General features: G+C 38.8%; 2 protein-coding genes across 2 annotated transcripts in view; one reads left to right on the top strand and one right to left on the bottom strand.

The window, feature by feature from the left end:
* LOC136872357 (pleckstrin homology domain-containing family J member 1) overlaps positions 1-7,766 on the bottom strand; it is a 33,753-nt gene extending 25,987 nt beyond the window's left edge. Inside the window, exon 1 of the mRNA XM_067146166.2 lies at positions 7,289-7,766. Coding sequence (XP_067002267.2) covers positions 7,289-7,394 — 106 coding nt within the window. The 5' untranslated portion in view covers positions 7,395-7,766. The remainder of the gene's footprint in view (positions 1-7,288) is intronic.
* A 402-nt stretch (positions 7,767-8,168) lies between these two features.
* On the top strand, positions 8,169-19,065 carry LOC136872356 (uncharacterized). Its single transcript, XM_068227437.1, has 4 exons — positions 8,169-8,260; positions 8,704-8,965; positions 13,109-13,231; positions 19,043-19,065. The coding sequence occupies exons 2-4, from the start codon at positions 8,707-8,709 to the stop codon at positions 19,048-19,050; spliced, it is 390 nt and encodes a 129-aa protein (XP_068083538.1). The 5' UTR covers positions 8,169-8,260; positions 8,704-8,706; the 3' UTR covers positions 19,051-19,065.
* The last annotated feature ends 1,004 nt before the right edge of the window (positions 19,066-20,069 follow it).

Raw genomic sequence — 20,069 nt, 5'->3', positions numbered from 1 at the left:
AAAATAACACACCGGGCGAGCTGGCCATGCGGTTAGGGACGTGCAGCTATGAGCTCGCATCCGGGAGATAGTGGGTTCGAACCCCACTGTCGGCAGCCCTGAAGATGGTTTTCCGTGGTTTCCCATTTTCACACCAGGCAAATGCTGGGGCTGTACCTTAATTAAAGCCACAGCCACTTCCTTCCCATATCTAGGCCTTTCCAGTCCCATCGTCGCCGTAAGACTTATCTGTGTCGTGCGACGTAAAGCAAATGGAAAAAAAAAAAAAAATCCTCTCTCTCCAATGAATAACTCACTTACCTTAACCTAATCATCAAGGATCAATTATGAGAAATTAATAATCTTCCCTTCTCCTACATCCATTCCCTTTTTCAGATTCTCTCTGAGTAGGGTAGTGTACCAAAGCCCTCCACCTTACTCGATCTTTCCACCACTCCTCTTCTAGTACTTTATTGCTATCCACTCCTCTATTTGCAATACAGTCCACAACAAAGCTCCTCCATCACATTCTAGGCCGTCCCCTAGGCCTCTTTGCAATCTCCCTATTCATGAATGTTCTCTTTGGTATTCTCTCTCCTGGCATTACCATCATGTGTCCAAACCATTTTAGCTTTACTACCGTATATCAATCTCTTCTCGAAGTTCACACACTCCCACGCTTCTCCTTATTTCCTCATTTTGTATTCTATCTTGTCTTTCCCTGTATGCTCCTCAAGAACCACATATTGTATATTACTTTGGTTCTGCTTAGTCAACGTCCAGGCTGCTGAAGCATAGGTCAGTATAGGTTTAAAATAGAACGAGTATAAAACCTTCTTGCACTTCATTAGCACATCTTTGTTCCATACAATGTTTCCCACACACTGGTGGAAACTTGAAGACTGCTGTATTCTTAAATCAATTTCTCCATCCAAATTTCCATCTTGTGACATCATGCTGCCCAAATATTTAAAAATTTTCACTACTTCAAGAGGTTCATTTCCTCCACTGGATTTTCTGTTACCTCTCGTCATTATCAAAGTCTTCTTTCCGCAGCACTAATCTTCATTCCAAAATTTCTTATTTCCTCATTCCATAAATCAACTTGTGTCTGTACTTCCTTTTCATTATCTCCCCAAACTACCCTGTTATCAGCAAAGAGCATAGACTTAAGTTGCTTGCCCATCATCTTCTCCTTGACATTGTGTAGAATTCTATCCATGATGATAATGAAGAGTAAGGGAGACAATACACTTCCCTGTCTTAAGCCTGTCTCAATTCTGAACAATTCAGTTTAACCCACTTTGGTTCTAACACAGCTTTTGCAATTTTGATACAATGCCATTACCATCTGCATTGTTTCAATCCCAATCTCTGCCTCTGTCAATGTTTTCCATACCAAATTCCTTGAGACACTGCCATATGCCTTTACAATATACAGAAAAGTTACTACAATGTTCTTTCCATATTCCAGAAATTAATAATACACACATTAAAATAAAGTCTCACTCAGAAGGTGAAAAGTCTGCTGTAGGAAAAATCGCAATGGAAAGAACATGGGTGAATCTCATTACCAATGTGATAAGGGTAAGGTAGCATTGCATGTACATGAGTGTTTTAAGAGCTACCGCACTGTGTTGAATTATTATTAGAATAGGAGCTGTGTTTCAGTCTGTTAACTTGCTGTAGCAAAAGTGTTCTCTTTTAGCTAGATTAACTCTCTTAGTGCCAGAGTCGCTGTGAGCGATCCTCAAACAAAAAAAAAGGAAACTAACCAGCGTCGCTCTGAGACACTTAGTGTCTTTATTCCTTGATAGGCTTCTAGACCAAAAATCGATGATCTCGAGCGATATTTAAAGTTCCTTGAACTGACTTGTTTACGTGCGACTCGTAACAACATGGCGTCGAAGTGTAAGAAGAGTGGTGTAAAAGAGGAGGATGTTAAAGAATTAATGAGTCCAGGAACTGTTGTGGAGGCAGTGCGGGATTGTCCTCATCAACATTCCTTTCCTCCCAGTCACTATTATTATCAGCACCATCACTATAACTTGCTTGGTTATGTACAGTCATATTCTGCGCAGGTAATTCATTGTCTGAGGCAAAATCAGCACTTGATTCGTCACCGAGATCGGAATCACTGTCCACGAAGTCCGAGAGGTCACCACTCAGCTCACTATTCACCAGCTGCTTACTTTTAATGTCATCCTTAGTGTTTACTTGTGTGATTGCCATTGTTGGTATATTCAATATGCTAGATTTTAGAATTTTGGATTTTTTTATACCCCTGGAGACATTTTTAGAACAAATAAAATGCGTCTCTTGGTTCTAGCATTATGTAATGTGTTCGTTTTTACTCCATTTGTAAGCATGTGGTAATAAGAATAATAAAATTTTACAATTTTTATTTTTCTGAATAAATTATTTTAATTAATTAATAATGTGAGGAATAAATTTCATAATGATCTGAAAGTTAACTTTCACTTAGATGACTATGTTTTGCACTCCCTGATTAAGTTTTGCTTTCATATCTTTAAAAATAGAGGAGTTATATTATTTTCTATGAAAGTCTACATTTTCCCTTAAAACAGCCTGGCACTAAAAAGGTTAATTCACAATTTTTTATTTTATTTAGTGTCAATTTTTTTACCCTTTGAATTGGCGATGGTTATGCCCTTGCTTTTGACAGAAATTGACACAACAGGTAACAACTTTTAAAACTGATTGAAAGCTACCACAAAAGATAAATTTCATGTTGTTGTATGTGGTGTATGAGTTGCAGGGATGTTGGGGACAGCACAAACACCCAGCCCCCGGGCCATTGGAATTACCAATGAAGGTTAAAATCCTCAACCCGGCCGGGAATCGAACCCGGGACCCTCTGAACCGAAGGCCAATACGCTGACCATTCAGCCAACGAGTCAGACAAGTTGATTGTTAAAACTGACATAACACATTGTTAAAAACATTTAAAATTGAAGCAAAAATGATGTTATGAATGTTAAAATGTTCTTTTTTTTAATTCGCATTAACCATAACGCATTGAATAAGGATACTGTTCAATAATAAATCATTGTTATAGTGATTTAAATATTACTTGATTGAAAGCTATTGAAGGTTTTGGCACATATCTTAGTTGTTCCTGCAGCAGGAGACAATGTGCCACTCTAATTGGTGGTAGCCTGGTGGCCAACACTTTTCTTTTCAGTCTTCCTACAAATCCTAGCCCTTCAGACAAGATGGCACCAGCCCTATCAGTAACAATAGCGCAAAGCTTTTCCGATGGTAATCCCAGGTCCTACATTACCTCTTTAAATATCACTTCCAGTTGTATCCTTCAACGGACCAAGTCGAGCAGCTCTTCTGTGACATCAAAATCGGTTGTCACTCCTTTTATGAAGATAGCAAGGTGGGCCGTATCACTGACATCAGCACCCTCATCTAATGCCATTGAAAATATAAACTCTTTGCAACTACTCAATTGGTCCTTCACGTCTACACCTAGATCCTACATGCAATGAGATCAAATCAAAATCTCTTTATTTGCAAATGAGGTGTCTACCTCGGTGGCAAATGGTACACTAAAATACATTATTGTCAAGCACTAAATTTTAAATTAACAAGAGACGAAGAAAATTTTCCTAGAATACAATATTATACAATTTACGCTAATAATCATCCTTAATAAATTTATATTGTTTACAAAATTCTACTTATATAATATCTTGCAAACATAGACAACTCGTATACAGTATGTGAAATTACTTCTAATAATAATATACAACTGGTATAAGATTAAAATTAACATTGAATTTATTTACATATTTATATTTTACCCATTTTGGAACCTAAGTAGCATAACGACCTGCTGCGTCTTAACCAGAGCCCCTTTTGCCACCACTTTTCAGAGTTCCTGAAGGGCCTTCACAGCTACCGTAGCGGTCCCAGGGCCCTCGAAGTCCCCACTGTACTTCACCCCTACAGGCAGTCCCCTACTTGGGCTGTCCAAACTCCATAGACAAGGGGATGGAATTAATTTAATCACACACATTTTTTATTTACAATATCCTGCACTGGTCGAATGCCCTCTAACATTTCATTTATTTTCTCTGTTGTTGTTTATTCTCTTCTTGAATATCTGTACAAATTTTGGAAAAGGATCAAACACTACCCCTGGTAAACTGTTCCACTCCTTCACGCCCTTCCCAATGAATGAAAATTTACCCCAATCGCTTCTGCTAAAATTCCTTCTAATTTTGTACTTGTGGTCAGTTCTACCAATATAATTATTTTCCAACTGAAGCCTCTCACGGATATCTCTCCATGCTTCTTCTCCTGTATAGGCTCTATATAATCCTATAAGTCTAGTTTTCTCCCTTCTGTTACTTAAAGTTTCCCAACCAAGTTCCTTTAACATTTCTGATACACTACTCTTTCTCCTGAAATCCCCTGTTACAAACCTTGCTGCTTTCCTCTGCACACCATCTAGTTCTTTTATTAGGTATTCTTGGTGAGGATCCCAAACACTGTTTGCATATTCCAATAATGGACGAACCATACTTAAGTAACTTTTTTCTTTTAATTCTTTGTTGCATCCTTTAAGTAACCTCATTATGACATGTAACGATCTGTATGCTTTCCCAACAATGTCATCAACATGACCCTTCCAGTGCAAATTACTTTCAAATCTCACACCTAAGTATTTGCACTTGCCATCTTTAGGGATAACTACCCCATCCAAAGTACCGTATATTCAAATTCAGTTTTAAAGCTCCTGTTTGTAAATGTTGTATGGTATTGACGGAAAGACTGGCTGATTCAAATTTTGGGACCTCCAATGGACACAACAATTCTGCACTTGAAATCATACATTCCTTGACAAAGTCTCCATCTGCAAATGGTCGACCTTGCTATGCAATATTAAGTGCAATGTTATAACTTGCACATACTGCAGCATCAGATACTCTTAAAATCTCTTTAAACATGGCGCATTTTAGTAATATTTATGCCGGGCTGAGTGGCTCAGACTGTTAAGGCGCTGGCTTTCTGACCCCAACTTGGCCGGTTCGATCCTGGCTCAGTCCGGTGGTATTTGAAGGTGCTCAAATACGTCAGCCTCGTGTCGGTAGATTTACTGGCACGTAAAAGAACTCCTGCAGGACTAAATTCCGGCACCTCGGCGTCTCCGAAAACCGTAAAAGAGTAGTTAGTGGGACGTAAAACAAATAACATTATTAACATTATTATTACTAATATTTATTTTATCATTATCCAGCAATTCATCCTTTAGCTTGGGATTCTTTCATCCCTGACAATAGTACTACATGTACTCGTGTACTTAGTTGTCATACCGTCATCATATATTGTACGCTTTTGTCAATCCAGTGCTATGACAGACCATACACAGCACCTTGTTATTCTCGGTTTCCTTCACAAGGTAAAGGTCCTCCCACAGTGTTCCTCCTGCAGATGTATAAGGATCACGCTTGTTCACCATTACCAGGTATAGTATGTGAGTCGCTATGTTTCCTAGATAACTGCGTTTGAATGTGGTTGCCATATCACGCAGCGTAGCTGTGCCAGCGAGAAGCAGAGCGAGCAAGATAAAGAGAGACGGAATGGCTAGTCGAGCCGAGCAATGAACCAGTTCAGGGAGCTCGGGCTCAATCAGGGCAGGTTGGCAAGGTATGTGTTAGTTTCCTGTTGGATGAATCAGTGGATCTGTGGAAGAACTAATTCTCTATGTAAGACTTGTAAGGAACTTCAACATTTTCCTATCACTCGCACCTTTAGAAAGTGGTCGTGCAGCTGTATACATGGAAACACTTGAAAACGTTTCAGAAGGGTTGTCTGCTCCTCTGCTTGGATAAAAAATGGATTAATTCATAACATTAGACAAAAGGTCAAACATACTGTTGCAGCATAGCACATAGGCTTCACAATTAACATCATGTTACAGATTTGTTTTAAGATTCACATGGAATAATATGTCTCTGTTCTTCTTTCTGGTTCTTTTTCTACCTCTTTTCCTACACCTGTGGGGTCGCAGGTGCGAACTGTGTCGCACATGTGGATTTGGCACTGTTTTACGGCTGGATGCTCTTCCTCACACCAACCCTATATGAAGGGATGTAATCACTACTGCGTGTTTCTGTAGTGGTTGGTAGTGTAGCGTGTTGTGTTGTGTGAATATGAAGAGGAAAGTGTTGGAACAAACACAAACACCCAGTCCCCAAGAATTAATCAGAGGTGATTAAAATCCCCGACCTGGCCAGGAATTGAACCCTGAACCGAAGGCCTCAATGCTGACCATTCAGCCAATGAGTCAGACAATAATATGTCTGTACTTTTATGAATTTCTACCTACACCAAAAAAAGTGTTGCAGATGATATTTAGTCAATCTAAACAAAACATGTACTACCTGTAAATCAAATTTGCCAAAGCCAAAATAAAAAAGTATCAATTAGTTGGAACAATTTCTCTGCTTGATTCATTTTGCAATGTTAACTACTCGATGGACGAACTCAAACTAGGCCTATGATATGAGACACCGAATTACCTGCTGTGCAGTGCTCGATTTCCATCACAATGTGTGCACAAACAACAATTTCTACGAACTGACCATAGTTTACCCAGGTTCGATTCCTGATACTAACAGAGATTTAACAACGGAAGAAGGGCTGGTAGGTGGTTAGAATAGTACATGCAGCTCACCTCCATTGGAGGTGTGCCTGAAAAGAGTTGCAACACCTTAGGACAAGGACACCGGTTTACTTTACTTTTTATAAATTATTTACTTTGATATAAGTTTACAAGCAAAGCCCAGAGCTTACTGAACTTAGGGTAAGATACACTGATTTGAAGACACACTTTAAATAAAAAATAGTGCTCCACTTACTGGTCAGATCAGAATGGTACAGTTACAACTTAAGTGACGTGTGTTCTGGAACCTAAACAGCCTACAATGACAGCCTAAATGAGACTGAGTTTTAAATAACTGTAGTGAAAAAAAAATATTTTTTTCTGTTTTCCATTAAACTAATAGGCCTACACAAGACTGAACTATATTCTCAAACACCTCATTTTCTGGCAAATAATCATGAGCATTATCAGTATTCTAATTTTTGTAACTTCCACACAAATAGCACTCCAAGATGACCAGGTTGGCATCAATATATTAAGACTTTAATTTTGGAGTACAGAAATACAGTAAATCAGAAATAAATTGAGAGATACTGATATGTTATTTTAAGAACTTCTATCATTTTAATAAATAAGATTTCACAACTACGCTAATTAAAAGCAACTCACCTGACTGACTGAAATTCCCACTTGTTGGTCGACGGTGATTAAGTCTCCCTTCCAAATCTACTGGACCAATACCTATTTCAGCGAGTTCCTTGTCATTAAAACGCATGTTTCTTAAATATTTCTGGGTAGAATAATTATGGAAATTATATGAGTGTTAATATTCGATCTATATACGAGCAACGCCTACTAAAGCCTAACTGACGTCTACGTCTAAACCATTACAAAAAGTTCGATACCCAAGAGAGATGAGAGCTTTAAAACGTGTCATTGATACTGAGCATACGTATGCACATAATGGTACATTTGCACGATCGTTTAATAAAATGTAGACATCATCTGGCTTTCGCAAAAATAGATTATCAGCATCTCACATTCTCCTAACCAAAAATTAATAATACTATAAAAAATCAAACATATCAACACAGCGCCATTTGTAAATTCCTCCAGCACTACCAATCCACAAAAAAGAAAGGCAGTCAAAACGCTGGCTTTTCCTGTTTTACTTTCATTTGCTTCCTCCTGGTTTCCTCTCCGTGATAAGGTGGCAGTGGCCACTCACTCTCTTTGGTGGTTGTATAGGGGTGACAGTCGCATAGAACCTACGCTTCCAAGGGCCCGCTCCAAAGAGAATGGGCCCGCTCAGACTGAGTAATTTTACCCTACGACCGCCATGTATCGCTGTTGTACCTTACGTCATTTCACCAAACCTCACGTGACAAATACGGGAGCCCCTATTGGTACAAACATCTCCCGATTGCTATTGGTCGATTTGAGTTTGAGAAAATTCCCGTCCTGATTGAATCAATTACGCAGCTCACATTTTCTCTGGCTCACATTCTGCAGGTGCAAAGAGAATTCTGTTTGACAACTTAACGCAACTTGGACCGCGCGGAATGACCACTCTTGTAACACTTGTATTGTTATCTTCGTTCATCTTCCATTTCCTGTTTGAAGAAGTACAATATTTTTGAGGTAAGAATTCTTATTTTATTAACCACCTGAGGCCATAACATGAAAACATACCACACCAAGGCAAATGAATTTCCGATAAATTAAAACATAATCACCTAGGCCTAAATTTTCTATTTATTTTATTTTATTGTTTGAATAATTTTTGCTCGATATTCAATTCTATTTTTAAGCAAAATCCTATTAAAAGGATACTAGGCCACAGGAGGTTAATGAAGTTATTAAGTTAATAGCTACTTCTGTTCCCAAAAAAATGTTTCTTTTGTCTGTCAGCTTTTTGCATGGTGGTTGATAAGATAGTTATATAAGCCCACTTGAAACAGACACCTTAAAATTCAGTTGTAATGTTATATTATTCCTGATGGAGGGTATGGAAATTAGTGGTAAAAATATAAACTGATGAAAGTCCCCTTGATTAATTTCTCCTATTTCTTTTCATGTCTCAGACCATGCACGCAAAGTGTCAGATCTGTGGCATTTGCGCAGACAGCGAAGAGGTCCAGCAACAGGGAATCTTATTTCATCGTTTCCTTGTTGCTAGACTTGATATTTGCAGAAAGTGGTTGGATGTTGTAGGAGTTGAAAGGTTGCGGCAGCTTCCTTCGACGCAGCTGAAGAGCCGTTTTGTGTGTTCGAGGCACTTTCGTCGCTCGAGCTATCCAGGACCGCTATCAAGGGTGCCGTATCAAGATGCTGTCCCAGAAAGAAGTAAGTAATTGTTGTTGTTGTTATCTTAATGTTCACAGTAGTGACCTATCAAATTTTCTTGCGATTCATTTCAAATCCTCTCCAGAGGTAATTATGATAAATTCATCAGTGGCAGATGAGGGGGTACCTCACTTCTCATAATGAAATTTACTATAATGCCTGTCATACCTAGTCTTGCCTTACCTCTAAGTTGGGATTTGTACATCTCTAGAGGCAGAGTGTGGCTGAAATTCCTAACATTTATTATAAACAGAATAGTGCACAAATGTGCAAATTTTATTCCTTGTTATAATCCATCAATGGCTTTACTCTTTTTGTACAATTGCTGAAATGATATCGTTCATACTGTTTACTGCACAGGATGCTCACAGAGCCTATGGAGGGCTCATGGAAACCTTTTTGCCTGCATAACTTATGATGGAAAACTGTGAATCGCCAGTCTGTTTATTGGGCTCCTTGTATTGTCGTTTGGTCTGGTTCATCATTTCAGTGTGCTATTTTTAATTTTAGTCCAACTTCCTCTCAGCATATGGGGGATCTTTTGGTAGAAATTCAGTAACGGTTACATTACTTTTATAGCATGATAAGGATGTAATATGTTGGAAATCTTAAGTGGAATACCTTGTAGAGGAGAGATGTGTTCACTGCGACAGCTAAGAAACCCTCCCCCAGAAGTAATTTTGCCTTTATAACCTAATACATTTCATCACGCGCCATAGTCCATCGCCTAACTATAGTCCTCTCCGTGTAATGACGTACCCTAAGGGTGCAACCTTACCCTTTCTCCCCTGTAATATTAATATATTGATTTATAGTGACTTTTCTTGCTGTTGGGTCTTTTTCAGTGTCGGTAACCATACAGTTTAGGGACCCTACTTGCCGATACGACGTCTTACATTTACCGTTAATCTGGCACGTTGGCAACGTTCAATCACTGCTCTAGCGTGAAGTGCGTGTTGCCACCGCATCGCCGTTAAAGTCACTAGTGATACATTTGCGAGAATATTTAAAGCATATTTTCTTTTTCTGTGGGATTGTAAATCTATTTGGCTAATACCAGGTAAGTAGGATTGTGGCATGTTCGGATAATGCATTTAATAACATAGTTTCTGTGAAATGATGAAAAGTGCTCAAATACGTCAGTCTCATGTCTAGATTTACCGGTACATGAAATAACTCTTGCGGGACGAAATTTTGGCAGTATAACTTATAACATTATTATTTTCAAATCCGCAGTGAACTTGAAAGCCGACCTAAATTCCGTTCACGGAGCTTGGCACATTAGTATTCCTATATGTTTCCTGATAAGCTTGAAGATATAACCAGCCTGCAGGCTGAAAATATGCCCAATAATCTCTCTCCTTACTGGTTACCGGTATTGAAGAGAGAAGGAAAAATTCGCGCAAAAGAAAGGGAAGTCATTGGATGTCTGGAACTTTCGAAAATCACACTGCAAAGACTTATTAAATAAATTGCATCGTTTAACACGCCCCTCTTTTCAAGAATATGGTTATAGTACGCCTACTGTATATCAAAATAAAGACAGATAATTTAAGTGAGAAAGTGTGTTTATTTCCTTAATTCCTCATTGAAGAGATATTCATAATTATTTTGATTTATTTCATCTTATTTATCATTTACTAGGGTAGGGAAACATTCATTATCGGTGTTTACATTGAGGTTAGTTTGTTATGGTTATGTCTGATGATATTAATATGTAACCAGGCATGTTGGCAGCAGTGATCAGCCATTACAAAAAAGAGAAAAGAAGAGCATCAGGCGGCGATATTTACTTTCTGGGGTATTTCCTTACGTGGCAATTACTATACATTCCAGCATTTCCATTGGGTGAGACGCAATGGGATATGACGTCACTCATAGCAATGATGTAAATGAATTCCGTTACCAACCCGCGCACAAGAAATACACAACTGCCCAGACCATTGGAGGTTTCATGTGGGATACTAGAGGACTAGGGCCGCTTCGCGGCTTCTAACCTGGGAGCTTACCCCCCCAGACCCCCTTTGCTTGATTCAGACCAATGGCTTTGTCACTGACCAGTGGTCTAACCAATCCAGACCAATGGCTTTGACACTACAATCTACCCTAATCAATCCAGACCATTGGAGGTTTCATGCGGAACAGTAGAGGCCTAGGGCCGCTTCACGGCTTCTAACCTGGGAGCCTACGCCCCCAGACCCCCTTTGCTTGATCCAGACCATTGGTCTGACCAATCCAGACCAATGGCTTTGTCACTAACCTACCCTAACCAATGCAGAACAATGGAGCTGCTTGGGGGCTTACACCCCCAGACCTCCTTTGCTTGATCCAGACCAATGGCTTTGTCAAAAGTAGCGCTGCTGCACTGGGACTAGTTCTTTATATGAACAGTTGGCAGCTCTGTCCACTGCACGATCAAGCCCTTCGCGAGACACGAGCAAGAGAGGAACAAATGACAGTGCAATCACGCCTAGATGAGTGTGCTGGAAAATGTAACCTGTTCTGAACTTTTGCCGATCTTTTGAAGTCGGTGAATATCAGATTTGCAATTACATTGAGATTTTCTTCATTAATTCCAACTAAACGTGAATGAAGCCAAAACAGTTGTATAACATCTCTCAATACAGTTAATAATGTCATTGTATTCAAGTGCTTAACAAATTGAAGTGGACAATGTGCTCATTGTAATTTTCTTCCTGTTTATCCTATCTTAACAACCATAGAGGGCCATGAATACCTAAAATGTTTATGAATGAACTATATAATGAGATTTGAAAATCAATAGGCCCTACCCTGCATTCACTGTAGTAGATGAGGAAAAAAATTATACCGTTCTTAGTAGGATTTTTTTTCATATAGGTGTGCCTCAACATGAATGTGGTTCAATGTATAGACTAGAAAAGTGTTCCACCGATCAGTACTTATTTATTGTAAATGGATTTTACACTAGTACCGGTTTCGGCCTTTCATGGCCATCATCAGCTAGTACATAATATATTACAGCCATTAGACAAAATCACAATTGTAGTAGCATATTTTAATGTGTTAAAAAAAATTTAGTGTTTTATACTGTGGCCTATATGTTTGAATGTGTTTAATGTACTCATGTCCAATGTACACTCAATAAGTTTTAGTTTATCGTAACTTTCACCACCACCTTTGATCACAGATATTTTAACCCCACACTACTGCAATATATTTTATTTCCATTCCCCATTGGACATCCGGATGATCTAACATAACATCTTTGTGATTTTGTCTAATGGCTGTAATATATTATGTACTAGCTGATGATGGCCATTATTATTATTAGCGTATGATGCGTACATGACAATCAAAATATACAAACATAATACAAAATATACAAATATACAAGTTGGTGACAGCATCAGGTCTTCACTTTTATATTTTAATGTCCAAATTTTTTATCCATGTAATCACTTCTGGTGTTACTTCAAAAAATTCCTCCACAGAGCGAGGAAATGCACGTAGGGGGCACTCTTGAACTATGTGCTTGATAGACTGCACTTGAGCACCACAGTCACAGCAGGGAGAATCTACCCATCCCCACAGATGTAAGGCTGCGCCAGTCCTACCGACACATCGGATCCTGTTCAGGGTTGACCAAACAGCACAGGGCAGACTAAAGCCAGCCAGTTTCATGCTGGGGTCGGAGATATCGCATAAGCCACTGGGTGGTGACATCCTCCACTCTTCTCTCCAGGCATTCCTGGGATTGAGCCGAAGACATGAGAGGTCCAAAGCTGTCTTCCACGCTGGTTTTCTTGATTTCAGCCTAGTTGTAGTGTGCTGCTTTATATCCTGATGTATAGGAAGGGCCTCATTCTTTACTATTCTGCACCATCAGCTATTAAGTGCTTGTTGTCTCCTTATATGAGGGGGAGAGATGTTGCAAAGGACAGGTAACCATTGCAGTGGAGTTGAGTACAGCGTGCCGGATACAATACGCATAGCCTGACGAAGTTGGATATCAATTAGATATGAAAGGCCGAAACCGGTACTAGTGTAAAATCCATTTACAATAAATAAGTATTGATCGGTGGAACACTTTTCTAGTCTATACATTGAATCCAATACGGAAAATGAAACTTATAAATAATAATGAGTGTGGTTCTCGGCTAGGTGCTTCACCTGCTACGCCTACTGCTGCTCCCACCACCTGCACCACTACCACTACTACTACCGCTAGCACCACGACTTTCACTCCTGCTGCTACTATTTCAACTGGAACTGCTGCTACTACTGGTAATGCTGCTGCTGCAGCTACTACTACTACTACTACTCTTAATTGCTGTACACCCAGTGTTTTTTTTCTTCATGTTTTCCTCCTTCTTCATCTTCTAACTCGTCTTCTGATATTATTCTTAGTGCCAATAGTACTCCACAGGCTGTTGAGATTCCTGCATTTCAGGTGCAGGTACCTTCAGCAGCAGAGCCCTTACCTGGACCTTCAACACCTACTGCTGAAGTAACTTCGAATCCTCTAGCACCGTGTACACCTTCCAAACAGAGAGGAGCTCTATCTCTCATAAAAGCACGTAGTTACAGAGAGAGAACTCCTAGGAAGCGTACACTGTTCAAGAGAATAATCATTCAGAAAAAAATGCTGCAACAGTTATGCACAAAGTGCAAGATGCTGAGAAATAGTTCGAAGGGAAATAATGAAGATCTGGTGGTATCTTTGGTGACTTCCCTGCAGAACATTTTCTCGAAGCATCGTAACTTTGCAGCATTAAATGCTGACTTGGTGAAGAATATTTCCAAGTTAGGTCGAGATAGGCGCTGGAGCTCCAAGGTGAAGGCAGTTGCACTTGGCTTGTTTAAGCGTAGCCCTAGTTGCTATCGTCTTTTGTAGAAGTTGATCTATATGCCTTCCCCTCGAACCCTTACCAGAATGCTGAATTCCTTTCCTTTTCCTACAGGCATTGGCAAGGCTTTCTTCAAACAGTTGTAATCTTGAGTCAGAACTATGAGTAGTGATCAGAAAGTTTGTTCCCTCATGTTTGATGAAGTTTCTTTGTCCACTGGACTTCATTACAACGTGAGTTTGAATCAAATTGATGGGTATGAAGACTATGGACACCTAGGCCGTACCAACAGATTTGCTGATCATGCCTTATATCAAAGAAAGAACAATAAGTTCCACCTTTTCAATACTATATATTGTGTGAAAGTTTTACATTACAGCTAAAACATCACAACTTTTGTACATTCGGTACCGGTTTCGACAGATTCTCTGTCATCATCAGCCAAGGATAATTGTACAAAGACAAGTATAAATCATGACTCTTATAGTGTGATTACAATGGTGAATTAAAAATATACATTGTGTGATTAAAATAGTATATACATATATAGATTGAAGGTCAGTAAAATGAGAATAGTCATATTTCTATAAGGTGTACACCTTAATATTTCTAATTAAGAGGGTAACTTGAGAGAAATTCTGTTTTTGTAATATATAGTTATAGTGAAATTTGACTGTAGGCTTAAATCTGTAATATTTTAACTTTTTGACCAGTCGATTTGTTGAAGTTATGTAGCCATGTTTGACACATTAAAAAGGTAAACAAACATTTAGTCAAATGGTGTTCCACATAAAATATGTACAATAAAATTTGATTGTAGCTTCAACTTGGACTTAAGAAAGGAAGAATTATGTTAAAATGTTCAATGCAAGCAGAAATAGATGAGTTAATTTTTCACTACGTATTGATGTTGATAATTAGAGTGTCCATTGAACAGTTCAATATGTTGACTTATATTCTGGAATGTTGGTTTATATCATTTTGAGAAAATAGTAATTGAGGTTCTTGCTAAGGTGGTACTTGAAGATCTTATGTTGTAAGTTGTGAATACATAAATGATTTGGAAAGATCCTGATCCAAGTCGGAACCTCAGGTGCCAAGTTGGTAGTAGATGTATCGGAGTGAATACATAAATGATTTGGAAAGATCCTGATCCAAGTCGGAACCTCAGGTGCCAAGTTGGTAGTAGATGTATCACACCATAAGAGTCATGATTTATACTTGTCTTTGTACAATTATCCTTGGCTGATGATGACAGAGAATCTGTCGAAACCGGTACCGAATGTACAAAAGTTGGGATGTTTTAGCTGTAATGTAAAACTTTCACACAATATATAGTATTGAAAAGGTGTAACTTATTGTCCTTTCTTTGATGTAAATCTTGTTTCAATACGGAACCTAAGTATGAAATTCTTAACGTTAAATGATCATGCCTTGGTGTTCATGGTTAGAGGTCTCCTCAGGAAATGGAAGCAACCTGTTGCTTACTTTTTCTTCAGAGGTTCTGTACCTGCTGAGAAACTTACAGTTTTGATAAAGGATGTCATTCGTGCTTTGCAGAAAGCTGGCTTGGAAATTGTGGCAACTGTGTGCGACCAGGGTCCCACAAACACCAAGGCAATACATGATCTGTGCAGTGAGACTCGCACTGACCGTCATGGTCCGTTCTTCTTGGTGGAAAAGGAGATTGTTACAATCTTTGATCCACCCCACCTTCTGAAGACGACTAGAAATAACCTGCTTAACCATGGAGTGTTTTATGAACCTGGGAAGAAAGCGGAATGGAAATATCTAGAGAGATTGTTCCGATATGACTCGCAGATGACATTCCGCTTATGTCACAGGCTCACAAAAGACCACATTGAGCCTACAGGTTATAGGGACATGTGAGTGAAATTGGCAGCCCAAGTATTCAGTCGTGCAGTGGCGGCTGCTATTGAAATGGTGGCTGGCCAAGTCAGAAACAGTGGAAAGGATGGTGAACATCACCTTGTTCTTGAAGATGACAAATATCTCGGAGTTTTGTGGTGTCATGGACCAGCTCTTTGACAGCTTTAATGGCCGCACAGAATTCCCTGAAGATGGCAGAATGTTGCGATGCTGGCTTTCTAAGAATTCAACTCATTGGAAATTTTGGGAGAAAATGATTGGAAAGATAGACAAATGGGACTTTGGAAAATCACGTAACAAAGTTAAGGATGGTTGGATTAATGATATTCGTGCTGTTGAAATGCTGTGGAGAAGGCTTTCACGGGATAAGGGTGTTCAGAACCTTTGCGTTCAGAATCTGAACCAAGATCCCCTTGAAAATCTTTTCGGTGTCATTCGACAGCATGGGTGTAAGAACACCAACCCTACCTGCTGGCAATTTGTACCAGCATTAAAGGCCAGCATTGTAAACAATCTTCTCAGTTCCAGTTGTGGAGGGAGGGGGAACTGCATGGATTATGGTGATGATCTCCTGTGTGATCTTTCCCTGTTTCTGTCTAGGTCTAGAACGCAGTCTCCAGCAATGGCGTATTCACTGCAGGACATAGTCTTTTTCCGCTGAGGTAGATTCTGTGTTTAACTCGGCGTACAAACACTGTGCTGGACCGTCACAAGTTTCAAGCCAGGGGCTGATTCTTAAAAGACCGGGCGAGTTAGCCGTGCGCGTAGAGGTGCGCGGCTGTGAGCTTGCATCCGGGAGATAGTGGGTTCGAATCCCACTATCGGCAGCCCTGAAAATGGTTTTCCGTGGTTTCCCATTTTCACACCAGGCAAATGCTGGGGCTGTACCTTAATTAAGGCCACGGCCGTTTCCTTCCAACTCCTAGGCCTTTCCTATCCCATCGTCGCCATAAGACCTATCTGTGTCGGCGCGACGTAAAGCCCATACCCAAAAAAAAAAAAAAAAAAAAGATTCTTAAAAGTGGGCGAGAATCAGTTGCTTATGTTGCTGGCTATCTTGCACGGAAAATTCTCCGTAAATATCCGTGCACAGCTTGTACATCTACATTGACCTCTTCTTCCCCTCTTCTTGAACATTGTTTCATCCAGCTGAAGGAAAATGCCCCGGAAGATCCTAAGCTGGTGCTGCCTTACATGCATCAGAAATATTGTTGATGAAGCTTGAGGAAATGGCACATGAAACTTGTCTTCTGAAGGAAGTTAAAGCATACATCATCTTGGAATATAAATGGAACGAGGTGGGATGTGTTGTGGGTTTACCACTTCTGTAAGCGAAAGAACTTAGTTCTTAGCAGCTGCAGTGATGGAGGGTCAACTCTTCTACAGGGTTCAATCCATCTTGCAAGAAGATGAGGAAGATACAGCATTTGTAATGTAGCTTTTCTCAAAAGGAGGGAATGTTAAGTTACGTACAATGGAAATCCTTCTAACAACTCTTTATTATTGAAAACTGGTAAATAAATCATGTCAGTGTTTTCCGGGCTTGTAGGTCATGTTAGTTCAATGGTCCTGGACCATGACATACAAGTCCAGAAAACAATGACATGATTTGTAACGCCCCAGCGCAATTTCATACATACACAGTAGCGGCAATTGGGAATTAAAAGTGTGGGGGCAAAAAAATACAGACAACAAACACCTGGGTTTGTGGGATATAGGATATATAGGATATATACATGAAAACTAAAATAAAGGCTACAAAATGGTAAGTTTTCTAATGCTCTCTCAGCGAACTTCGACAGAGAGGTAACGATTGAGTTTACGAACTTAAGTGCGGTAATAATAGATATCTGAGACTGTGATTCAGTAAGTTTTGCTATTTGCTTTACGTCTCTTTAGTGTCTGATAGTTTTTCAGTGTGTAGTCAAATAAATGATTTTAATTGTATAATCACGTCGTATTTCTTTTTACTGTTATTTATAAGTTTCATTTCCGTATTGATGGATATTACTTTACAGAAAAACAATATATATACAAATCTCCACCTTATCAATACAAATTTATTTTACATTAAGCAGGTAAATATATAGTCAAATAGTCAAGACTAGTTTCGACCCCTAGGGGGTCATCCTCAGTTGACATGCATTAAAAATTGTATTGTTCATAAAAACATCACATATAGTGGTAAAAGTTTAGACTAATTTAGACTGATCATTAATGTTGGTATGTCTAATGCATGACTAGTGTGCATCGTTCATGAAGACACATATCACCTTACTGCTACTACCATCCAATTTTTAGGTTATATAATATGGAACACACATATGTTTGTGTAACTCAACAGTGGCAACAGTGAACTTGCCACTGTTGAGTTACACAAACATATGTGTGTTCCATATTATATAACCTAAAAATTGGATGGTAGTAGCAGTAAGGTGATATGTGTCTTCATGAACGATGCACACTAGTCATGCATTAGACATACCAACATTAATGATCAGTCTAAATTAGTCTAAACTTTTACCACTATATGTGATGTTTTTATGAACAATACAATTTTTAATGCATGTCAACTGAGGATGACCCCCTAGGGGTCGAAACTAGTCTTGACTATTTGACTATATATTTACCTGCTTAATGTAAAATAAATTTGTATTGATAAGGTGGAGATTTGTATATATATTTTTTTTCTGTAAAGTATTTCTTTTTAATCGTAACAAATGTGAAATATTGTTCCTTTCATGAAAGGTTATTGTACAGTACAGTACTGAATCACCAAGCTCGATAGCTGCAGTCGCTTAAGTGTGGCCAGTATCCAGTAATCGGGAGATAGTGGGTTCGAGTCCCATTGTCAGCAGCCCTGGTTTTCCGTGGTTTCCCATTTTCACGCCAGGCAAATGCCAGGACTGTACCTTAATTAAGGCCACGGCCGCTTCCTTTCAATTCCTAGGCCTTTCCTATTCCATCGTCGCCAATTCCTTGGACGTAAAACTTAATAGGTTGAGCTATCTTGTGACATGGCATGAGATTGTTTTGTGCTGGATCAGCTGCTGTATTGTTGTACTAGATCCTGATGCTACATGTTTCTTTCAATTTATTGGAACTCCTCCCCTGCGGATGGACTGAAAGGAAGCATTATTTGTATTTCCTGCATGTTTTAAGAGGGGAACAATCACAGAATCGGTAATCACTTTCTTGTCTTTTAAGCCCATAAACATATTCGTGTTACTATCCTTTTCCTTGTAGCAGAGAAATTTAGATATATCTTAGTCACATGAAATAGAACATTTTTAAGTACTGTAAATACAAGGAATGCATACAGTTTTGTAGCTTGACATTGTTTATTATCTAAATGCAGATGATTGATTGAATGATATGTTGTGTTTTGATGAAATATGTAGGAACAGAGTACGTGCTATCATGTCTTGGTTTTTTCAAACACTGCTCTGCCAGAGACTTGCCATCCTCTAGCAGGTACAAAAGAAGTACAAATATCAATTTCTCAGTGTGGCCCTACGTGTCTCATTTGACAGACTGAAAGATGTATCATATAGTAAGTTTCTTAAGATAATACAAATGGTGTTGCCATAAGCTTTTGACGTGTCAGTGCAACGTTAGACTGCAAAAAGAGAGAAAAGTATTTATTATGTTGTAACTTGACAGTTGCAGTCTTTCTTTCATAAATGAATGATTTTGTGTTGTATTGTATTGTTTTCTGGCTGATGAATATTCATTCATGATTAACACTACTGAATGTAACTTAATGAAGTTATGATATACTGTGATCACAAGAAATTTATGGAAATTTCTACACAATTTTTGTACCTGTAATACTGTGGATAGTAGGTAGAATATAGCTCCATAAATCAAAAGATCATGTTTAATTTCAATTTACCTTTGAATCCTACAAACTCCCTCCTTAGCATATGAGTTTCCTTTTATCATTTTGGTTCCTGTGTATGGCTTTCTTTCTTACATTGTATTTATATTTAATTTTCTGCATAAGTGGCATATCTTGATACTATTGACTGTTGAGGATGGCTCAGTGTGTTAAAGGGGACTGAGGTACGAGGTGAGTGATGTTAGTGTCATTTCTAACACAGAAATATTGTAACAATTTCAAGATTTATATATAATTGTTCTATTTGTACCAATGCACTAAGTCCAAAGATTAGTGTTTGACACCGCTGAAGAAGAGAGTAGTTGGCTCTCGAAACATGTACGGTAATTAAATATAATAAAATGTGAAGTATTGACAAGGCAGAAAAGTGTTCTATAGAGATTTGAATATAAGTCAACAAGGTGAAAATAATCAATTCTGTCGTAGTTCTTAATCAGAGATAAGGATTGCCAATCCCACTCACCTTCTGGTCACTTCCTTCCTC

This window comes from Anabrus simplex, chromosome 4, assembly GCF_040414725.1.
Source record: "Anabrus simplex isolate iqAnaSimp1 chromosome 4, ASM4041472v1, whole genome shotgun sequence".
Classification (NCBI taxonomy): domain Eukaryota; kingdom Metazoa; phylum Arthropoda; class Insecta; order Orthoptera; family Tettigoniidae; genus Anabrus; species Anabrus simplex.
Note: the sequence above shows the minus strand (reverse complement) of the source record. Positions and strands in the feature narration are given on the sequence as shown.

What these genes read in the sequence shown, in the direction of transcription:
- LOC136872356 (XM_068227437.1), top strand. Translation starts at nt 8,707, where the DNA reads ATGCACGCAAAGTGTCAGATCTGTGGCATTTGCGCAGACAGCGAAGAG. An exon ending in AGATGCTGTCCCAGAAAGAA is followed by an intron (nt 8,966 to 13,108) that starts GTAAGTAATTGT and finishes GTTCTCGGCTAG; the next exon opens with GTGCTTCACCTGCTACGCCT.